Source organism: Microtus oregoni, unplaced genomic scaffold (genome assembly GCF_018167655.1).
Source record: "Microtus oregoni isolate MIOR12 unplaced genomic scaffold, Mior012 000011F_ref0000422, whole genome shotgun sequence".
In the NCBI taxonomy this organism is placed as follows: domain Eukaryota; kingdom Metazoa; phylum Chordata; class Mammalia; order Rodentia; family Cricetidae; genus Microtus; species Microtus oregoni.
This window is the reverse complement of record NW_024543070.1, coordinates 51,244,549-51,264,967: the sequence shown is the minus strand read 5'-3', so window position 1 is coordinate 51,264,967 and position 20,419 is coordinate 51,244,549. Positions and strand designations below refer to the sequence as shown.

Genomic DNA, 20,419 nt, shown 5'->3' with positions numbered 1-20,419 from the left:
GAGCCTACTTCTTTGGGATTCCAGTATATACTGAAGACCAGCTGAGTCAGTTTTGTTGTCTGAGCAAGTAATGGATCTTGGACTTCCATTCACAGCCAGCCATTGTTGAATTAGATGAACTTCAGCCTATAAGGCATTCCACAAAATCCCCTTTATATATAGATTCACTCTATACCTTCTGCTATTACTCCAGAGATCTCTGACTAAAACACTTTCTCACTTTAAAACTCCCTCACTTCTTTTAGGTCTCTACTCAAATGCCACCTTCTTTTTTATATTTTTATTTTACGTGAAAGAATTATTGCCTGAATGTATGCATGTGACTTCAGAGATCAGAAGACAGTGTTAAGACACACTGTCTAAAACTGGAGTTAGATGGTTATAAGCCACCATGTGGGCACTGGGAATTAAACACAAGTCCTCTGTGTACCATGAATTCTAATTGATCTTAGTAATAAAAACTCAGAGTCAGATATTAGAGGGTAAAAGCTGAGAGATTAGAGAAGCAATGCAGCCAGCCACCAGAGAGTTCTCTATCGAGGGCCTTGAGTACCAGCCTCAGTACCCACTCATGGCTCAGAATTGGGTGTCTATGACAAGTGACGATCTGAGGGCAAAAAAATTAAGTCAAGTACATTACCTCTGCGTCTTCTTTATTTTTCATGCAAGGGGAGAATGTGAAGTGAAGGGGGCACAGAGGAGAGGAAGAGTAAAGGGAAGAATAAGGAAAAGAAGGAGAGTAAAGGGAAGAAGTAGAAGAAGTAGCAAGGAGAAGAGTAAGGGGAAAATAAGGGGTGATGTGATCTCCTTGAGGTTTCTAGTTTTTACAGACACAGTTGGAAAATTCCATAGCCAAGGACAATGATAATATGCACACCAAAATCACAAAGGGGGCAGGTAGAATCTGACAAGCAATACTCCAGAACAGGTGGCCCGGCCCAGGAAAGAGCTAGCAAGGGGAAGTACCTGACATTTGAAACTGTCTGATAAAAGTTACCCAACATTCCTGCATCTTGGATTCACCCATTCTCCTCATCTAATCTCTTTGGTGACAACCAGTTTTGGGGATGCCCATATTTGTTTGTTAGCAAAGGTGGGGCATGCTGCCTTCCTGCTCAGTGCCTGTTTTCTATAGAAATTTTCATGTTGTCTGTTAGCAGGTAATTCTGTGGGATTGACTCTATGTAAATCTGACTGTTAGAACAAAGAGTGGGTGTTATCAGTCTAAGGTCTCGTGGTGTGGGGGAATGGAGAAAGGTCATTCTGTTGCCTGTGCAAGAGTCACACTGCTGAGGTGTTTTGGGAATGAACCCCATTTTAAAGGGAAGAATCATAGCTTCACAAGGTTTTTACAGATATGACAGTAACTTTTCCAAATGACAAGTATTTTTGCAGCTCTGGAAAACAGGTTGTCGCATAAGTTGTACACTTGTGGGTCTGCCTTTATGAATCCATCAGCTGTGCATTTACTGTCTAGTCTTGTGGGTTCCAACAGTTCTCACCTCTACCAATGCTCAGACAGAAAGGGAGATCATGTCCTCAGACTGCACCTTCAAACTGACTGCCTCAGACTACACTGAGCTCCGGCTCCTCCCACCTTATATTCCTCTCTCCACCTCCCTAGTGCTGGGATTAAAGGTGTGGAATCCCAAGTACTTTGTGTGAGATCTGTTTCTCTTTTAGACAGATTTAATCCTGTGTAGCCCAGGGTAGCCTTGAACTCAAAGATCCCTCTGCTGCGTTTCCTGGGATTAAAAGGTGTGTGCCACCACTCCCTGGCCTCTAGTGGTTTAGCTCTGCACCCTGGTCTTCAGGAAAGCTTTGTTTGTTAAAACCACAAAGTATCACTGTACACCTCTGAAAGAAGAGCAGATGTTCCTAACTGCTGAGCTACCTCTCCAGCCCTAAATGCCACCATCTTAAATGGGACCTTCCTGACAACTGTTTTAAATTGTTACATCAGTACTCTCTATTCCCTTCTTGTGCTTTGTACTTTTTTTCTCCTAAAATATTTATCACCAGTCTAGAGAGACAGTTTAGGCAGTTAAATGCCACACAAGTATAAGAACATGAGTCTAATCCCTAGAACCCACATAAAAAAGTTGAGCATGATGGTATATGCTTATAATCCTAGCACGAGGAAGGTGGAGACAGGCGGACTCCTGGAGCTTACTGGCTAGCCAGTCTAGCCTTAACCGTCAAGCCCCAGAGAGAGACCCTGTCTCAAAAAAACAAAGTAGATGGCTCCCAAGGAATAATACTTGAGGATGACCTATGGCCTCCATACATATGCACACACATGTGCATATGCACATCCACACAAAATAGATTTTAAGAATTTATTACCACTTGACGTATTGCTTCCTTACTCTTTTTCGGGTTTATCTTCCATCACTGGAGTGTACACTCCATGAGAGTAGTGACTTTTTATATTAATTTCATGTATTGGATATACATTATTGTTAAATAATTAAGTAGGGAGCTTTATTTTTCCTAAGTGTTTACATAAAAATGATCTTCAATGTATTTTCCAGAAAATAAATATAAAGGCAGCTTGCTTTGTTCTAGTCTGGATCAACATAGTCAGTCTTATCTCCTGCAAACAATCCTTTTAAAGAACATTTTACTTTTTTATAGTTCTGATCAGATAGCCATGTCACTAAAATAAACTGAGCACACAAGTCAGTTTAACCACAATGTATTGTAATCAAATAAAACTTACAGCAAAGTTAATCAGACAGATCTTTAATGACATGCATAACTGTTAATATACTGCACGGTAACTAGGCATAAATGGTAGACATTCCATGTAAATGATGCTAATTACTATTCCTGTTACACAGCCAAACCAAGCATGTCTAGGATCAGCATCAGAGAGAAACAGAAAGGAGGGAGAAACCTTGGTACTTAACTCTGAGAGGTAAGAACATTCTTCCTCTGCTCCCCAGGAATTAGACAAATTGTCTCCAGGCTCCATTATGTGGCTTATTCCCATTTTCAAGATGGGAAACTTTTCCTTTACAGTATGAAAAGCCTGCTATCCAAGATTTAGAAATTATGTTGAGAGGAACAAAAAACAATCACTAATTTCCATCTTTAAGGAAGATGTGGGCACAGGCAAGTTGATGGAAACTAAGCCAAGGATCAAGAAAAGGCCACATACACTAGTAAGTGTTTCACATAATTTTTCACTTCCCCAACCTACCTAAATCCTGAAATTGTTCCCAAGAAAAAACAGGAGTGAGAAGACTGTGGGATGGCTCCAGTGAGAATTCCCTGTAGATGGAGGCTGTTTATTCGTTTCCCGGCCTCCCAGACCCGAACTAATCACACAGAAACTATTCATTGCAATACTGTTTGTCCAATAGCTGAAGTGTATTTTAGCTAACTCTTACATCTTAAATTAACCCTTTCTGTTATTTTATATTTTACCACGAGGCTCACGGTTTACTGGTACCAGCGTGTGGGCATCTTTCTCCTCCAGCAGCTACATGGTGTCTCCCTGTCTCCTCCTCTACCTGCTTGGAATACTGGCCTTTCTCTATTCTGCACTGCAATAGGCCCAAAGCAGCTTCTTTATTAACCAATGGTATTCACAGCATACAGAGAGGAATCCCACATCAATTCCCTGCTCCAAAGTCTCCTACAATGCCACCTTTCACAAAGCAGGCTAAACCCCAGCCTATCTAACATGATAAGTCACTGCCCTTCTCTCCCGCACTGTACTCATTTGCAGGGATATTCACTTAGGTATATACAAGCCATGTACTCTAAACAACTGCAATTACTTTCCTGAGTAAAAATTTACTTTCCCAAATAAGTTCATAAACCTCTTGGTGTCAGAAATCTGTTTTAAAACTTCTCTGGTAACCTACATAAAGGCTTACCACAAAATTTTTTAAAAGCGTGTTCCGGGGCATGGTGATTAAAAGTGTTTGCTGAACAATCATGAAAGCAGAATTTGGATCCTAGAGAAGCTGGGCATCCCACACAAACCTGTAACCCCACCTCTGAGCAGAGTGAAGACAAGAGGATCAGTGGAGCTTGCTGAAGTCTAGTCTAGCTGAGAAAAACGTGAGCCCAATGTTCAGAGAGACCCTGCCCCAAAGAACAGATGGAAAATATTAGAGGAGGACACTCAATGTCCTCTCCTAGCCTCTATACATGTGGGATCCAGGAGTCAGAATTAGGTCATCAGGTTTGGTGCCTTGACCCACGGAGCCATTTCACCTGCTTGAGCTCTCTGACATATATGACATGGGTGGTAAGCGGAGAAACCTAGCAGAATACTAGTCTACTCCAGTCATCTTTTAGGATGAGCTCTTCCTGAGCCTTTAGGGGTTGTACAACTCATGTACAACCATTGTAGATGAGCCAAGTGGTCCTTTCTGGCAATTTTAACTTATAAAATACTTTACTAATATACAATTTCAGATTTAGATACATCTAAGTTTTAAAAATCAATTGGCATTAAGAAGGTCACAACACTTCCAATTACCTAAGGCTTACATTTCATTTGAATGGTGGATCACGGAGCTCTAGCTATGCTAACACTAATCAACTTAAAGCTCAAAATCACAGAAAGGCAGATTCTGGATAGTAAATTAAGGAATATGATTTACAAGAATATTATCTTGGTCAACATCTCACACTGTATCAAAACCATGGCTTTGGTATACTCTTTCAAGGGGTTACCAGTAGTTTTGGCTTAACCCAGCAAAGATATATGGGACAGAAATATAAATTAGGGATAGTTTTAACAGTTGTCTCTAAGTGGAATGTCTATCAATATAAACCACAAAACATTTCTTTTAAATAAAAAACGGACTACGCTAGAACTTAAGTTTTTCAAGTTGCTTAGGAGTCTCAATATTTAAATATATAAACTGAAAAGCAAGGTTTACTGCATTGCATTAGCTTTTCAGTATGCACAGTAAAGAGCAAATGGAACATTAAGAGGAAAGGGTTTTTTTTCCCCTTTCCCTTTTCCTGAGGAACTTGGTACAAGGTACTATACCTACTAACGACAAAGGACCTGAATGAACTAGAAACTAATTATTTAGAAACAGCAACTTTGAAGATAGAGCTATTTCTCCTGCACTATATTATACAAAATTACAAAAGTACTGTGCAAAAAACGTTAAGAGTTACACTGTCAGCTGGGTATGGTGGTACACATCTTTAACCCTAGCATCAGAAGGCAGAGGCAGAAGGATCTCTTCAAGTTCAAGAGCAGCGTGGTTTATATCATGAGTTCCAGGCCAGTCAAGGCTACATGGTAAAACCCTGTCTCAAAATAACAAAAAGGTCACTCTGGTGAGGTTTTACCTGTTTCCTGCTCCATCGGACCATTGCAGTACATGGCATGTTGTTCAATCTTTGTGGGAGGAAAGTCTTGGTCACACAGTGGACAGGACACCCGGGTACTAGACGAGAATGTAGGAGTGGGAATTGCTTTCTCACCATTTTCTCTATCACCAACCTAAAGAGCATGGCAAACAGCAACTGTAAGTAACTGTTAGTTTATGTCTATTCCCCCAAAGAACAAGACCCATCTGCATTTCATTTACTTTCAAAGAAAGAATACCTATCAGTTTATACCAGATTCAAAAACCAAGGACTAAAAAGCAAAGACTTAAGTATTTAAACGCCTAAAGAAGTTATTAGTTAAGACAATAACTAATTTCTATTAAAGCCTCTTTTAAGTCTTTTCTCTTGCTTCTATAGTTGCCATTATCTTACATAGGCAATTTTAAATTTTTGTTTGTGTGTGTGTGTGTGTGTGTGTGTGTGTGTGTGTGTGTGGTTTTGGCTGGTTTATCGTGTGTGTACATGTGTATGTATATGCAACACAGTAAGCATGTAGAAGTTTGGGAGTTGGTTCTCTCCTTCCACTTTGTTGAGGTTAGGTCTCTCTTGTCTGCCATACTTGATATTCCAGGCAGGCTGGCTGTCTTAGGTAGGGGTTCTCTGGCTGTGATGAAACACCATGACCAAAAGCAAAAGGCAACTTGTAGTGATAAGGTGAGCAGCTGGCAGGCCTGCTTTTCATCCCGCCCAGCTCCCGCCCAGCTCCCGCCCGGCTCCCACAAGGCTAGCTTAGCCCCAGAATAATTAATTACATGGAAACTGTATTCATTTAAACAGTCTGGCCCATTAGTTTCAGCCTCTTATTGGCTAATTCTCACATCTTGCTTAACCCATTTCTAATAATCTGTGTAGCACCACGAGGTGATGGCTTACTGGGAAAGATTCTAGCCTATGTCCATCTTGGGGAGAATCATGGCGACTGCCTGAGGCGTCTGCCTCATTCCCTTCTTCCCAGCATTCTGTTCTGTCTTCCCCGCCTACCTATGTTCTGACCTATCAGGCCAAGCAGTTTTCTTTATTAATTAACCAATGAAAGCAACAGATAGATAGAAGACACTCCTACATCAGCAACTTGGGGAAGAAAGGGTTTATTGTATATAATCCCACATCACAGTTCTTTATCAAAGACAGTCAGGGCAGGAACTTGGAGGCAGGAGCCTGATGCTGAGGCCATGGAGTGGTGCTGCTTACTGGCTTTCAATCATGACTTGCTCAGTCTTCTTTGCTATAGAATCCAGGACCACCAGCCTAGAGCTGAAACCACCCAGAAAGGGTTGGCCCTCCCACATCAATTACTAATTAAGAAAATGCCCTATAGGCTTGCCTACAGCCTAGTCTTCTGGAGACATTTTCTTTTTTTTTTTAATTTATTTATTAAGGATTTCTGCCTCCTCCCCGCATCCGCTTCCCATTTCCCTCCCCCTCCCCCGATCAAGTCCCCCTCCCTCATCTGCTCAAAGAGCAATCAGGGTTCCCTGACCTAAAGCTAAATAAGAAGGTGAATCCAAAGACAAACACATAGGCATCCTCATGAATATTAACCTTCATCAGGCGATGAAAGGAGACAGAGACAGAGACCCACATTGGAGCACCGGACAGAAATCTCAAGGTCCAAATCAGGAGCAGAAGGAGATGGAGACATTTTCTTAATTGAGGTTTTCTCCTCTCAAGTGACACAGCTGTGTCAGTTGAGATAAAAGACATTTTTCCCCAATATCACCAAAATGGTCTGTTTAAATATTAACTAGTAGGAAGGAATTACAAGGCAAAAAACATGAGTAAAGCAGCTTTTATTAGGACTGTATAGCTCATCAGATTTGGTGTCTACAGAGCTGTTTCTACTGTTTTAAAATATTATACAGGCAAGATGGCTTAATGGGTAAAAGGTGTTTGATGCCAACTCTGATGACTTTTTTGAGTTCAATCTCTAAAATCTATATAGATTGAGGGAACTACCTCCAGCAAGTTGTTTTCCTGACCTTCATACACACACACACACTGTGTAAAATAAATAAGTAAAAAATACTACACAATGAGATATCAAAAGTGGTACTCAGACACAGAATTGTAATCCCTTGTAGGTATGTCCAATCTTTGGCTCTGAGGTATTGGGGAATATTACTTTAACTTGGCAAAGATGTTACATTTGTTTATGTTGTAAATTATTACTTTATGTAAAGTGTGTTACATTTGTTGATGCTGTATTTGTTTAACAATGTAAGGATGTGTTGCTTTGCCTGCCTAAGGCACCTGATTTGTCTAATAAAAAGCTGAATGGCCAATAGTTAGGCAGTAAAGAGATATGTGGGGCTGGCAAGCAGAAAGAATAAGTAGCAGGAGGAATCTAGGCTCAAGAGAGAACAAAGGAGAAAGAGAGAGAGACGTGTAGCCAACCAGCCAGTCACCAACCAGTCAGATATGGAGTAGGACACACAGAAAGAACGGTTAAAAAGTCCAGAGGCAAAATGTAGATGAAGAGAAACAGGTTAATACAAATTTTAAGAGCTAATGGGATAAGCAAAAGATAAAGCTGAGCACTCATAATAATAAGTCTCTATGTCATGATTTGGGAGCTGGGTTGGTGGCCCAAAAGAAAAGTCTGATACAATCAGACCACATCCCAGGAGAGCTTTGGATGCCAACTAATACATTTTATAAATGACAATATCACGTCACTATGTCAAAAAATTGGCAAACAATTGTAGCCTAAACTTCTAACCTCAAAAAAAAAAATGCCACCTCAACAAATAAGCCCAGTGAAAATAAAGACACACCCTATAAATCACCAAGTTCTTCACCCTCCCCTACCTGGCTTATAAGTAGCTTAGAAAGTTGTTCGTTTTGATCCTTCTTACCAAAAGACTTTTTGTGGGAAGGGGTGTTTTTTTGAAACAGGATCACCCTACATAGCACTGGCTGTCCTGGAACTCACTATGTAGACTACTTTGAACTCAGAGATCTGCTGCCTCTTCTTCCCAAATGCTGAGGTTAAAGGTGTGTGCCACCACACTAGGCTCTATACGATTCTATTCAAATAAAAACTTACTAAACTGTTTGGTTTGGAACAACTTCTCTTATCTCACCTGAGAACAGAATATCTATGACAATGCACATCAAGAAAATTCTCAAGTACAATATTGAGAAAACGTTAATCTACCATTTTCAAAGAAAACTGACTACTGTAAGAAATCAAATCAAGAGAGACTACAGTTATAACAAGGTTGATATGCATAAGTCAGTACTATCAAGCAGTTACCCCAATTAACAAGCTAATATCACTAAACAGTCACAAAAATTTCAAAGCAGAAAAACTGTTTTTATATGCATACTTCTACTTGTGCCAGGTCAGTTATATGTTTTATATTCTGTCTAATTTAATATTCTAAGAAACCCATCTTTTAAAAATGAATTTGAGGAGTCAGATGGTGGTGGTGCATGCCTTTAATACCAGCACTCAGGAGGCAGAGGGGGACGGGATCTCTGAGTTCAAGGCTAGTCTGGTCTACAGAGCAAGTTCCAGTTTAGCTAGGGTTACACAGAGAAACCCTATCTCAAATAACTAAAAGAATCTCCGTTTGATCCTCAGCACCCAGAAGAACATGGTGGCACATGTTTACAATCTCAGCACTGGGGAGGCAGAGACAGGCAAATATCTAAGGCTCAGTAACCAGCCTATAGAATTGACAAACTCCAGGCCTATGAAAGAACCTTCTCAAAAAACAAGGTATGGTACATGGCTTTAATAGCAGCACTCAAGAGGCAGAGGCAGATAGATCCCAAGAAACCTCCAAGTTACTTAGAAGCATAAGCAGACATAGTCAAATAGCAACAGTGAAAAGCACTCATTTGCTAGGTACCAGTGCAGAATGCACATTATAATTTCCAAATGGGGCTTATGTTCTTTGGCCCCAAGAACAGTATCCTTTGTAGTCATGGTAAGAAAGCACCTTTGAGGGCTGGAGAGATGGCTCAGGGGTTAAGAGCACTCACTGATTGCTCTTCCAGAGGACAGGGATTCAATTCTCAGCACACACATGACAGCTAACAACTGACTGTAACTCCAAGATCTGACAACCTCACACAGACATATATGTAGGCAAAACACCAGTGCAAATAGAATAAATAAATAAATTCTAAAAAAGAAAAAAACATCCTTGATAACTAAAGGCCTGTAGGGTTTCTTCTGCATGTTAAGATAACTATATTGCCAATACTCTGTTCTCTGATTCCCATTTAGAAGGTTCTGTATCTTCCCTGGGAAGAAAAACCCAATGGCCATTTTGATATTATCTAGTAGAATCTAACCTCAGTGCTACAGAGGCTAATTTTTCCTATACTGGCATGAGGAAATCCCAACCTGTCATTTGTGACACACCAGGTCCCAAGAAACCTGTGTATGATTCATGAAAGCAGTTTCTAGCCAATTACCTGCAGTGCAGAAACTAGGAAAGAACCTAACATCTACTGTGAAAATTGTTTCCAAAAAAACCCTTTACAGTTAAAAAGGAATGAGAAAATTAAGTTTCTTTAAAGTGTTCAGGACCATAAACATAAATATGAGCAAAATTTTTATTTCTATAAGAATTTATTCAATCCTCAAACTGCTTTTTACAGCAACAGAATTCCAGGAAATTACTTAGTTAAATGTAAAATGAAAAATACATACAATAAAGGGGCTGGAGAGATGGCTCAGTAGTAAAGTGCTTTTACTCAAGTCTAAAGACCTGAGTTTAGATACTGAACAATTACAGAAAAGCCAGTTGTGCACACCTGTAACTCCTGCACTAGGGGGATGGGGAAGGGAAACAGAGATGCAGGAAGCAGAGATCTGAAGAACCCAGGGGCTTGCTGACCAGCCAGATTAGTCAAAACAGTGAGCTCCAGATTCAGTGAGAGACTATCTCAAAAAGGTAAGGTGGAGCTTGGCTGAGGAAGGTATCAACCTCTGGTCTCAACATGAGCATACACAAATAAATGCACTCAAAATAAAAAATATACTCTATGACTTTTTTTTTTTTGAGACACAGTTTCTGTATAGCCCTAGATGTCCTGAAACTCACTATGTAGATCAGACTGGCCTCAAACTCAAGAGATACACCTATGTTTGCGTCTCTAATGCTAGGATTAAAGGGCTGTCCTACCATGCTTAGGTTACTCTAAGAATCTCAACTGTATGGCTATGGTCAAGCATGTGTAGTCAGGGACAGTAAATGATATAAACAGAGATTCATGTATTTGTCTTCCCTTTGTATTTCTGATAACATTTATAAAATAAAGTTGAACAATATGTTTATGCTACACAGTGATTACCTGCCCCCACCCCATTTATTTCTTCTACTTATTTGTATATAATAGAAAATGTCTCTATAGATTTAGAGACAAAGCTATGTTCAGGTTCTAGTTCTATAATTAATAGTAACATCAACTAGAGCAAATCATGTAAACATTCTAAATCTTTCTCTAACAGAAACAGTAAAAGAAATGGTTAAGTGGCCGGGTGTGGTGGTGCACAACTTTAACCCCAGCACTCAGGAAGCAGAGGCAAGTGGATGTCTATGAGTTTGAGGCCAGCCTGGTCTACATAGTGAGCTCTAGAACAGCCAGAGCTATGTAGAGAGACCCTATCTCAAAAATCAAAATAAACAAAAAAGGTGATATTTTTATAAACAGTGCTGAAATGATAATTTCAACTATAAAAATTTCTCTCTAATTGCCCCCTCCCAAAACTAAAATCTACCACTAAAATCTTTCAGACCAAGGTGAACACTGTATCACAAAGAAGACCAACAGCATAAAAATTAATGAAGAAAATCACGGAGAAGAGTATTAATTCACCTGCTTATCACTCACTGTCCTTCTTACTTCAATGGGAACCTCGCTGCAATCTGGAGAGTCTTCTCTATTGAGGTCAAGGGGCTCAGGGGAACTTAACTGTGTCTCTGTAATTTAAAAAAAAAAAAAAAAGTAAATACCATTAATTCTAGTTAGTTTCTTGAAGCTTTACTGTGACATAATTTACACAGAACAGGACTAGCTTTCAGTTTGTGATTTGATGGGTTTGACTAATACATACCATGTAGCTACAATAAAGAAAATGTTTCCAGCATCCCATTAAGATCCTCCTGTACCCTTCAGGAGTCAACTGTACAAACTACTATATACCATTTTGCCTTTCCTAGAATATCACCTAAATGCAATTAGCCAAATGTGGTGGCACACACCTGTAACCCTAGCTATTCAAGTTCAAACCTGGGGCAATATAGTAAGACCTGTCTTTAAAAAAGGAAGAAAAAACTCACAGTGTATATGGGTGTCATCTTTTACTCAGTATCATGTAACTGAGAGACAGCCATGTTATCAGACATATAAATGGTGTCTCCCTTTTTTCTGGTAGGTAGCACTCTATTAAATGAATACAACACAGTTTGCTTATCTATTTACCAGTTAATCCATTTGGCTTATTTCACTATAGTTCTAGTATCAAAATCTACTGATTTCAACAGAAACTAAAAATTGCCTACATTAGTTCTAAAGTTAAAAGGATGAATAGGAAAAACAGAAAGTAAGGCAAAAAAATCAGAATATGCATTCTATACAAAGATATGCCATGTTAAATATGTTCTTTAAACAATATCTATTAGTTCAATAAATACTGATGGAATAAAAAGTCCCAGGCATTGTACTACCTACTACTAACACAGAGATATAGTGTAAATCAAGAACAGAAAATTATAGTAGATACCTTCTGGGTCCAATCCGGCCAGCTGCCTGGGTTTGTAAATAAGGCCCAGTGGAATACAATCATATTCATTCAGCTACATATTATCTATGGCTGCTTTTTCAGTGAAACAGATGAATAGCTTTAACAAAACATCTAACCTAAAGAGCCTAAAATATTTACTAGTCTTAAAGAAAAGAAGTTTGGGGAAAGTTTGGTCAGGGGTTGGGGGTAAATTAATAAAAATGTTTTTTTGAAGTTGGCTAACTAGAAATTCTAGACACCTGTCAATATAATAAAAGAATAACAAATTGTATTTCAAATGACAACAGATCTGGTAAAGAAATGTTTAAACTCAATGTATATGTCTCATTCAAACTTCATGATGAAATGGTAATCCTAATGATGATAAGAGGAAAGGGGAGGCCTTTGGAAAGTAATTAGGTCATAAGAGTGGAAAAATAAAAAAAGATGGGATTAGTGTCCTTTTATCAGAACCCTACAGAGAGCTGTCATCTCTGTCTCCCATTTAAGAACATAGTAAAAGGATATGTCTAGGAACCAGAAAGTGGGTTATCACTAAACACTGAATCTGTCTACGCTTTGATCTTGGACTCCCCTGTCTCCAGAACTCTGAGAAATAAATGTCTGCTGTTTATAAGCCAAAGTCTATGGTATTTCCTTTTATTTTTTAAATGTTTTAAATTTTATTTCCCTCTTTTATATTTGTCTGTATGTGAACCCGGGTCCTTTAGAAAAGCAGTCAGTTCCATTAACCTCTGAGCCATCTCTCTAGCCCCAATGTTTGCTTATTACAACCATAACTAAATAAAGAAATCTATCTCAGAAGGTAAGCCTTGTTAAGTTTTCGGTTGTTTGACACTATACTTCTGACACTTTCATGCTTCACAATACAATGAATAGTCAACACTGGGCAAATAATATGTAAATTTTAAACTATCTTCAGAACGATTAAAGAATTAAATACATTTATAGTATTAACTATATTTGAAAATTAGAAACTCTTTATCCAATTTGGTTGTAAAAGGCTCACAATTCTTAAACTGCAAAATCTTCTGTGTTAAATTTCCCTGAAAGAGTTTATCACCAAATATACTGTTCAAAGTAAGAATCATTCCCATGGACGGCTGCAGCAATAAAAAGGATGAACAAACGAGCGGTCTAACCATGAAAACACTTCAGAGAGCCTTGGTGCCTCAGAAACAAACACTGCTGGTGCCGTCCTGTGACAGTCAGCCTTGACTGCCAACCCGACTGACTTAAGAAAGAAACCTAGAAGGTTAGTAAAGGTGGGTGTGTCCGTGACAGCAATTCCTGAGACAGATCCCGAGGGCTCTGGCCCAGTGAATGGGCCACTTGGAATGGAATCACTTGGAGATTCATAATGATTGGCTTTTACTGGGAGACGGTAAAAGAAGAAGTGAGGCCTAGCTGAAGAACACCGGCCACTGATAACTACATCCTGAGGGTGCTATCTTGCTCAAGTCTTTCTGTTATTTCTCTTTTGACTGGTTCTTTTTTATTTTTTATTTATTTTATTTTATTTTATTTTATTTTGGTTTTTCAAGACAGGGTTTCTCTGTGGCTTTGGAGCCTGTCCTGGAACTAGCTCTGTAGACCAGGCTGGTCTTGAACTCACAGAGATCCGCCTGCCTCTGCCTCCCGAGTGCTGGGATTAAAGGCGTGCGCCACCATCGCCCGGCTTTTTACTGGTTCTTATATACCATGAGATAAAGAAGCTTCTCTGCCACACACTCCTACCATGTTTATGCTCTGCTCAAGCACATGGAGATAAGCAACTACTGACTAAACCCCCTGAAACCATGAGTCAAAATTAATCTTGAGATTGGTTAAGAGCACTGGTGCTCTTCTAGAGAACCTGGATTTAACTCCCATGTGGCAGCTCACAACAATCTGTAACAACCGGTCCAGGGAATCCAGTGCCCTCTTCTGGCCTCAATAGAAACTGCATTCACATAAAAACAGCTAAAGAGAGAATAAGCCCTTTCTAACTGAAGTTAGGTAAAGAAACTTTTTTTTTTTTTTTTTTTGATTTTTCGAGACAGGGTTTCTCCGTAGCTTTTGGTTCCTGTCCTGGAACTAGCTCTTGTAGACCAGGCTGGCCTCGAACTCACAGAGATCCGCCTGCCTCTGCCTCCGGAGTGCTGGGATTAAAGGCGTGCGCCACCACCGCCCGGCTAAAGTAACTTTTATTATCATGATTTCCGACCATTAGCTTACAGGTTAAACCCAACTGTTTGCTGACCTAAACGACTTCCATGTGGATGCTGGGATTCAAACCAGGCTCTCTGGAAGAGTATGTCTCCAGCCCCTAGGACTTTCTAATTTTTTTTTTTTTATTTTTTGTTTTTTGAGACAGGATTTCTCTGTAGCTTTAGAGCCTGTCCTGGAACTAGCTCTTGTAGACTGGCTAGCCTCGAACTCACAGAGATCCACCTGCCTCTGCCTCCTGAGTGTCAGGATTAAAGGCCTGCGTCACCACCACCCAGCTTTATTTTTAATTAGTATACAAAACAAAGGCTTCTATTATCACATCCCATATACAGTTGTTTTTATTGACCCACCCTCCCTCCTCTCACCCCTCCTCCACTACTCGTGCCTTCCTTCCCCAGGTAGTCAGTCCTCTTTGCATTTTCATGCCATGTGTATTCTATTACCTTATTTTTCCTTAGGAAATCTTTTGCTTTTCCATGGTCCCCTTTTAAGCTTTTTGATCTATCCCATATCCCCTTACACACGTAAAAATTTAAATCTATTAGCTAAGACTTTGATGATCATTGTATTTGCAGGTTCTTTCTGAAATATGCCACAATGACATCATATGCCATCATCTCAAACAGAGTGACTTCCCAGAAGGATGGCAAAATTCATCAGTTCCACACAGAGAAAAGGATAAAGCTTTATTTTCACAAAGACAGCACCACATTCTTGAGTGCCCTTGCCAAAATCAGACCACTTTAGTAATTGAGTCTCTTAGTAGTTATCATTAGGCAGTAATTCATATACATTTCAAATTTATTAAGAAACCACTTTCATTAAAAACTAACATTATGGCCGGGCGGTGGTGGCAAACGCCTTTAATCCCAGCACTTGGGAGGCAGAGGGAGGCGAACCCCTGTAAGTTCGAGGCCAGCCTGGTTTACAAGAGCTAGTTCTAGGACAGCTAGGACTGTTACACAGGGAAACACTGTCTCAAAAAAACAAACAAACAAAAAAAGCCAACATTACTCACATTCTTAAAATAATAAAAACCTTTTTGACAGGCTTCCAAGTGTTTTAAAGTATTTATAGAATTTTTCCTAGGGTATATGTTAACTAAGTTTTAGTCTTTGTGGAAAAAATTTGAAAGAAATTAAGACAACTATAAATACTGACAGGCTGAATGTGTTCTAAAGGAAACCCAAATATGACTATGACTTTGAATAATATTTGTATACTACTTGCCTTCCGGTGAGTTTAAATATTAGTAGGTAGTTCCTTAACATCACATGAATAAGATTCCTGAGTAATACAATGGGCTCTACTTTTAAGAAAAAGGAAGGAAGGGAAGGAGGGAGGAAGAAAAGAAGGAAGGAAAGAAAGAGGAATGAATGAATGACGGCTGGCTAACACAAATTCTTTAGAAAGTAAAAGTGATTCATTTAGCAAAATAATTATTCATATTATACAATGACTCATTAAAGAATTCTCTTAGACAGTGGCTATCTTAATTCATTTTAAATCATTTTATATATCTAAATCCATTCACATGAAACTCTGAATTAGTATGTCTTAAGAAAAATATGTAACTCCATCTTTATAAACTAAAGCATTTAATCAGATCTTACTACGATTAACTGTGCCAGCCACAAAACTGCACAAAAATTCAGTTCCTGAACTCATAAAACCTCAAATAATAGCAATATCAAAACAAACTACTAAAGGGTTTTGCTTAACAATAAAGTGACCTGAGAACAGTCTAATTTTGAGGATTGTTTAAATTTAAATCCCTTTGGCCCTGAATACACTGTTAAGTAAGGATTATTCTTGATATTTTGTTGCTTCTTCAGATCACATGGTAGGCAAGCAAGTAGATGTAAGAGCCAGTTAATTTCAAAACCAAATTACTTCTCAAGCAGAAAATAAAGCTGATAATCAGAACCTGTGTCCACTAGAAAACAAGTACGCGAGCATGTGTGTGTGTATATACACTAGCAATAAACACATACACACATAAATCACACATAACCCTCCTGAGAATAGTTTGAACAGTCAAAAAATTGAATAGGAATGAAAAGGCAGATAAGTAATATCAGAAATTCAGTAAAGTCATGGTGTACTTACCAGGACAAACAGTAATTTCTTCTGTAGAAGACTCTGGCATAAGGACTAAGCTTCTCTTATTGGCCAAAGCTGCAATGCTGAAAACAGAATCAAATGATAAGTAAACTCATAAAATAAAGCAGAGCACAGGCCTACAAGCAAAGGTGGGCAATTTACAAAGCTACAAGTAAACTGATATATCCTGTACAATGCCACAAGCATTGGAATCTGCAGTGGCAAGTAGGCCAGAAATAGGGAAAATTACAACTTCGGTTCCAGTGAAATCACTGAATGAAAAAAAAAAAAACCTCCCTTTTGTAGTCTCCAAAAAGGAAGGATTAAAGGGTAAGAACTACCAGTGACTATCAGAGAAGACAAAAACTATACTACCGTATAAAAGTATCAAAGGTGTTTTGCAGACCAGCGACCAGTTATAGCCTTCTGAAGGCAAGAGATATGAACTCAGAAAACATGGAGATTCTCCTGACAGCACAGTAGGTTTTCCTCACCTTACAGTTAAAGTTTCGTCTTTATCTCAAGATAGAGCTTTCCAAGCAACAAAAATAAAATAAAATCCCAAAGTGTCCTACAGCAAAAATCTGCCCACACAAGTTGAATATCTCCTCTGGGAAAAACTTAATTATGAATGGCTTCCCTTATCCAACCTTCTGGTTTTTCCTGCCTGTTTGTTCATGGAGTATGATCTCTTCCTGATATCAGAACACATGGCTGAGAACTCTGAGCATCTGAAATAGTTCCCTCATGCTTCACAGAATTTTATGATTAGTTTGATCAAGTACGCAAGAAGACACTTGAAAACACAAATCCTCACATCAGCCAAAAGCCACAGAGAAAAGAGAATAGCCACCACTGAGACTCATGATAAAAAACTAAATCATGACAGGAAACCACAAGTGATTTCTCTCTCTCTAAATAAAACACTTCAGAGCATTTGTTATAAAGCCAAGCCAGACACAGTTTACTCTGCATGTAACATTAGGGCTCTATTCAAAAAGTCCATCACAAGACAATTTGCTGACATTTATAAAATGGGCTAATCAATTTGAAGTCAAACCACATTGTATGTGATTTCAACTCTCTCCTGGTGACAAAACATATAATCATTTATTAAAACCTACATCTGCTCTGCACAGGCTCACAATAAAAAAGAGGTCTACAGGGAGCAGAGGACCAACTTCAATTTAAAACATTTCCAAAAGTATTTTAAAAGCAGAAGAATACAACCACCTCCATATTCTTCAGCTTAGAAATAAATACCTAGTACTACTCACCGAATGCTTAACAAAGACCACTACCTAAATTCTAGTAATGACAACTGGCCCTTAAACTCCATATGAGAGACAACAGTCATTCAATACAAAGACCAACTCTTGAGAAACCCCCAAAACTCAACTGTCAGACAAGGGGAAAAAGTAGCTAGAAACCTGACACAGTTAATATCCAGCTAGCCATTATCTATTATTAAAGAAAAAAAGACTGGGAAAGTAACCCCATTACCTAATCATCAAGAATAGGAGAAGTGGGGCTGGAGAGACCGCTCAGTGGTTAAAAGCACTGACTGCTCTTCTGGAGGACTTGGGTTCAACTAACAGCTAACAACTGCCTGTAACTCCAAGATCTGACACCTTGACATAGACACCAGTGCACATAAAAATAAATAAAAGTTTTTGAGAATGTTGAAAAGGAAACTGTATGGACCTGAGAATTTGTAGCCAGCAAATTGACCATTTGCATGAAGCCACAGTGTAAGATTATTTCATAAAATAAAAAATAATAAACTAATTTCATTTTGTGCTAAGTAACTTATATAACGGAAACTCTGATATTTGTGCATATATGTTTGTCACTTCATGAGTTTTTTAAAATAGCCATCAGTTTTAAAGAGTTTTAGTTTATGGCTGGTAGTGTTTTAATAAAGTTCCTTGATAGGAAAGTATTGTTAGTGATTCACAAATCGTGTCTCTAACCAGCTTGAATTTACTGTGCTCTCAGAGCATAAGCTGGTCAAGCCCTTTTGAGTAAGCATGTATATATGTGTATTGTGTGTGTGTGTTAGTGTCAGGAAGTGGGATCAATTAAAAACTGGGACATACACATGTTATCGTACAGTTATAAAGACTGGTATGCTTGGGCCAAGAATCCCTTAATATTTGTTCTTGGGGAAGTAATTATACCACCAACTCCTCGGGGCAGTTTAAAGTCACTGCTTATATAGAAACAAAGAGTAATTAAAACTAATTCTAAAACTGTTAAAACAAACAAACAAACAAATAAATAAATAAAATGTTTAAAAATGGAAGAAGTAATACAAATATATAGCTATAGTATCAGATAGATGAGAAACTAACCAGACACAATGGCAGAGATAGAGTGAGGGTGGTACAGAATCTGTGTGGCCTGAATAATACATAAGTTTAAGAAGTAAGATTTGGAACTGCATATAAGAATAAGCAAACCAAAAAGATGTCTCTGTGGAAGTCAGTACAGAAGACCACCAGAATAAGAAAAAAAAAAAAAAACAGACTACGCCAAAGAGATAGAGGGGAAAGATTTGGAAATGTACAAAATAAGTAAAATAAAAAGTATTTATTACTTTGCAAGCAAGAACAAAGTCATACTAAGTCTACAGCAAGCTGAGTACAGCAGCTATAAAGTTCCTTGGCCCAGAAAAAAATTCAGAAGCCATTTCAAAAAGCAAAGCCAGAGGAAAGCAAGGTAGTTCTACTCCTAGGAAAAGCCCCAGTTCTTAGACTTCAAATCCAGTTTCAGATTTCAGTGAGACAGTGATTACTCCAGTAGGCAGATCTATAGTAGAGACAAACCCCATTTTTGTTACACCATATGACTTGGAAGGCAGTGGCCAGGAACCATTTTGGGGAGGGGGATCTATTAAAAACTAAACTGAGGGGGCTGGAGAGATGGCTCAGTGGTTAAGAGCATTGCCTACTCTTCCAAAGGTCCTGAGTTCAATTCCCGGCAACCACATGGTGGCTCACAACCATCTGTAATGACGTACGTCTGGTGCCCTCTTCTGGCCTGCAGACATACAGACAGAATATTGTATACATAATAAATAAATATTAAAAAACCTGCTCTTCATATGTAAAATATTTAAAAAAAAAAAACTAAACTGAGGCTGAAGAGACGACTCAGCGGTTAAAAGCACTGGCTGTTCCTAAGGACCTGAGGTTTAATTCCTAATACTCACACAGCAGCTCACAATTGTCTATAACTCTAGTCTTGGGAATCTGATGTGTTCTTCTGGCATCTAAGGGTACCAGACACAAATATACATGCAGTTAAAACCCCCACATATACATAAAAATAAAAACTTTAAAAAAAAGCAAAAACTGAACTACCCTGGGGGCCTGAGATCAAGGAACATCCACAGGATAAGGAACCTCAATTTGGCCTGCTATAAACCTTTAGTCAGAGAAGTCTCTAAAAGGCAGTTGAGGATAGCAGCAGGGCTAGACTCTGGCCAAAGGGAACAGGCAACAGAAGGCTGGTTTAAATTAGTTCATGTATAAGGAGTAACAACCCTATGCTCAGTACCCAGGAACAGATCTCATCAACAGGAACTATGATGGAGTTTAATAGCTCTGAGCCTTAGGTCAGTGAGCAGATCAAATTTTACAACTACCTACCTACATTCATTACTTTTAAGCCCAAGAACTCTGAAGTTCCTGGAGTGTGATACCCAAAAAGGCATCTCTCCAGCAGAATTATTAATACATAGGAGACCTTGAAAATATGAAGGCATGTCTTTTTGCCTGTACCAATCTCAGTGCTATGGTATGATTTCCACACTCCCAATCTACTTGGGAGACACTCCTTAGATAAACAGCCACAAGAGGATACAATACAGGCAGACTAAGGAGGATGTGAAAATCTGCCCAGCCCACAGATTACAAAGCTAAATGTGACCCACAGACCCTGACATGCAAAGAAAGAAAATGATTGTGA

General features: G+C 38.8%; 1 protein-coding gene across 6 annotated transcripts in view; it reads right to left on the bottom strand.

Annotated features, from left to right (window-relative positions):
• Window positions 1–20,419, bottom strand: part of Uimc1 (ubiquitin interaction motif containing 1) — an 81,350-nt gene that overhangs the window by 19,040 nt on the left and 41,891 nt on the right. For all 6 annotated transcript variants that reach the window (XR_005975028.1, XM_041660421.1, XM_041660418.1 and 3 more), the window contains 3 exons: window positions 16,454–16,530; window positions 11,206–11,309; window positions 5,329–5,482 (listed from right to left, as the gene is read on the bottom strand). Coding sequence is in view for 5 of the 6 variants with exons in the window: in XM_041660421.1 (XP_041516355.1) it covers window positions 5,329–5,482; window positions 11,206–11,309; window positions 16,454–16,530 (335 nt within the window). In the remaining variant the exon portion in view is untranslated. The remainder of the gene's footprint in view (window positions 1–5,328; window positions 5,483–11,205; window positions 11,310–16,453; window positions 16,531–20,419) is intronic.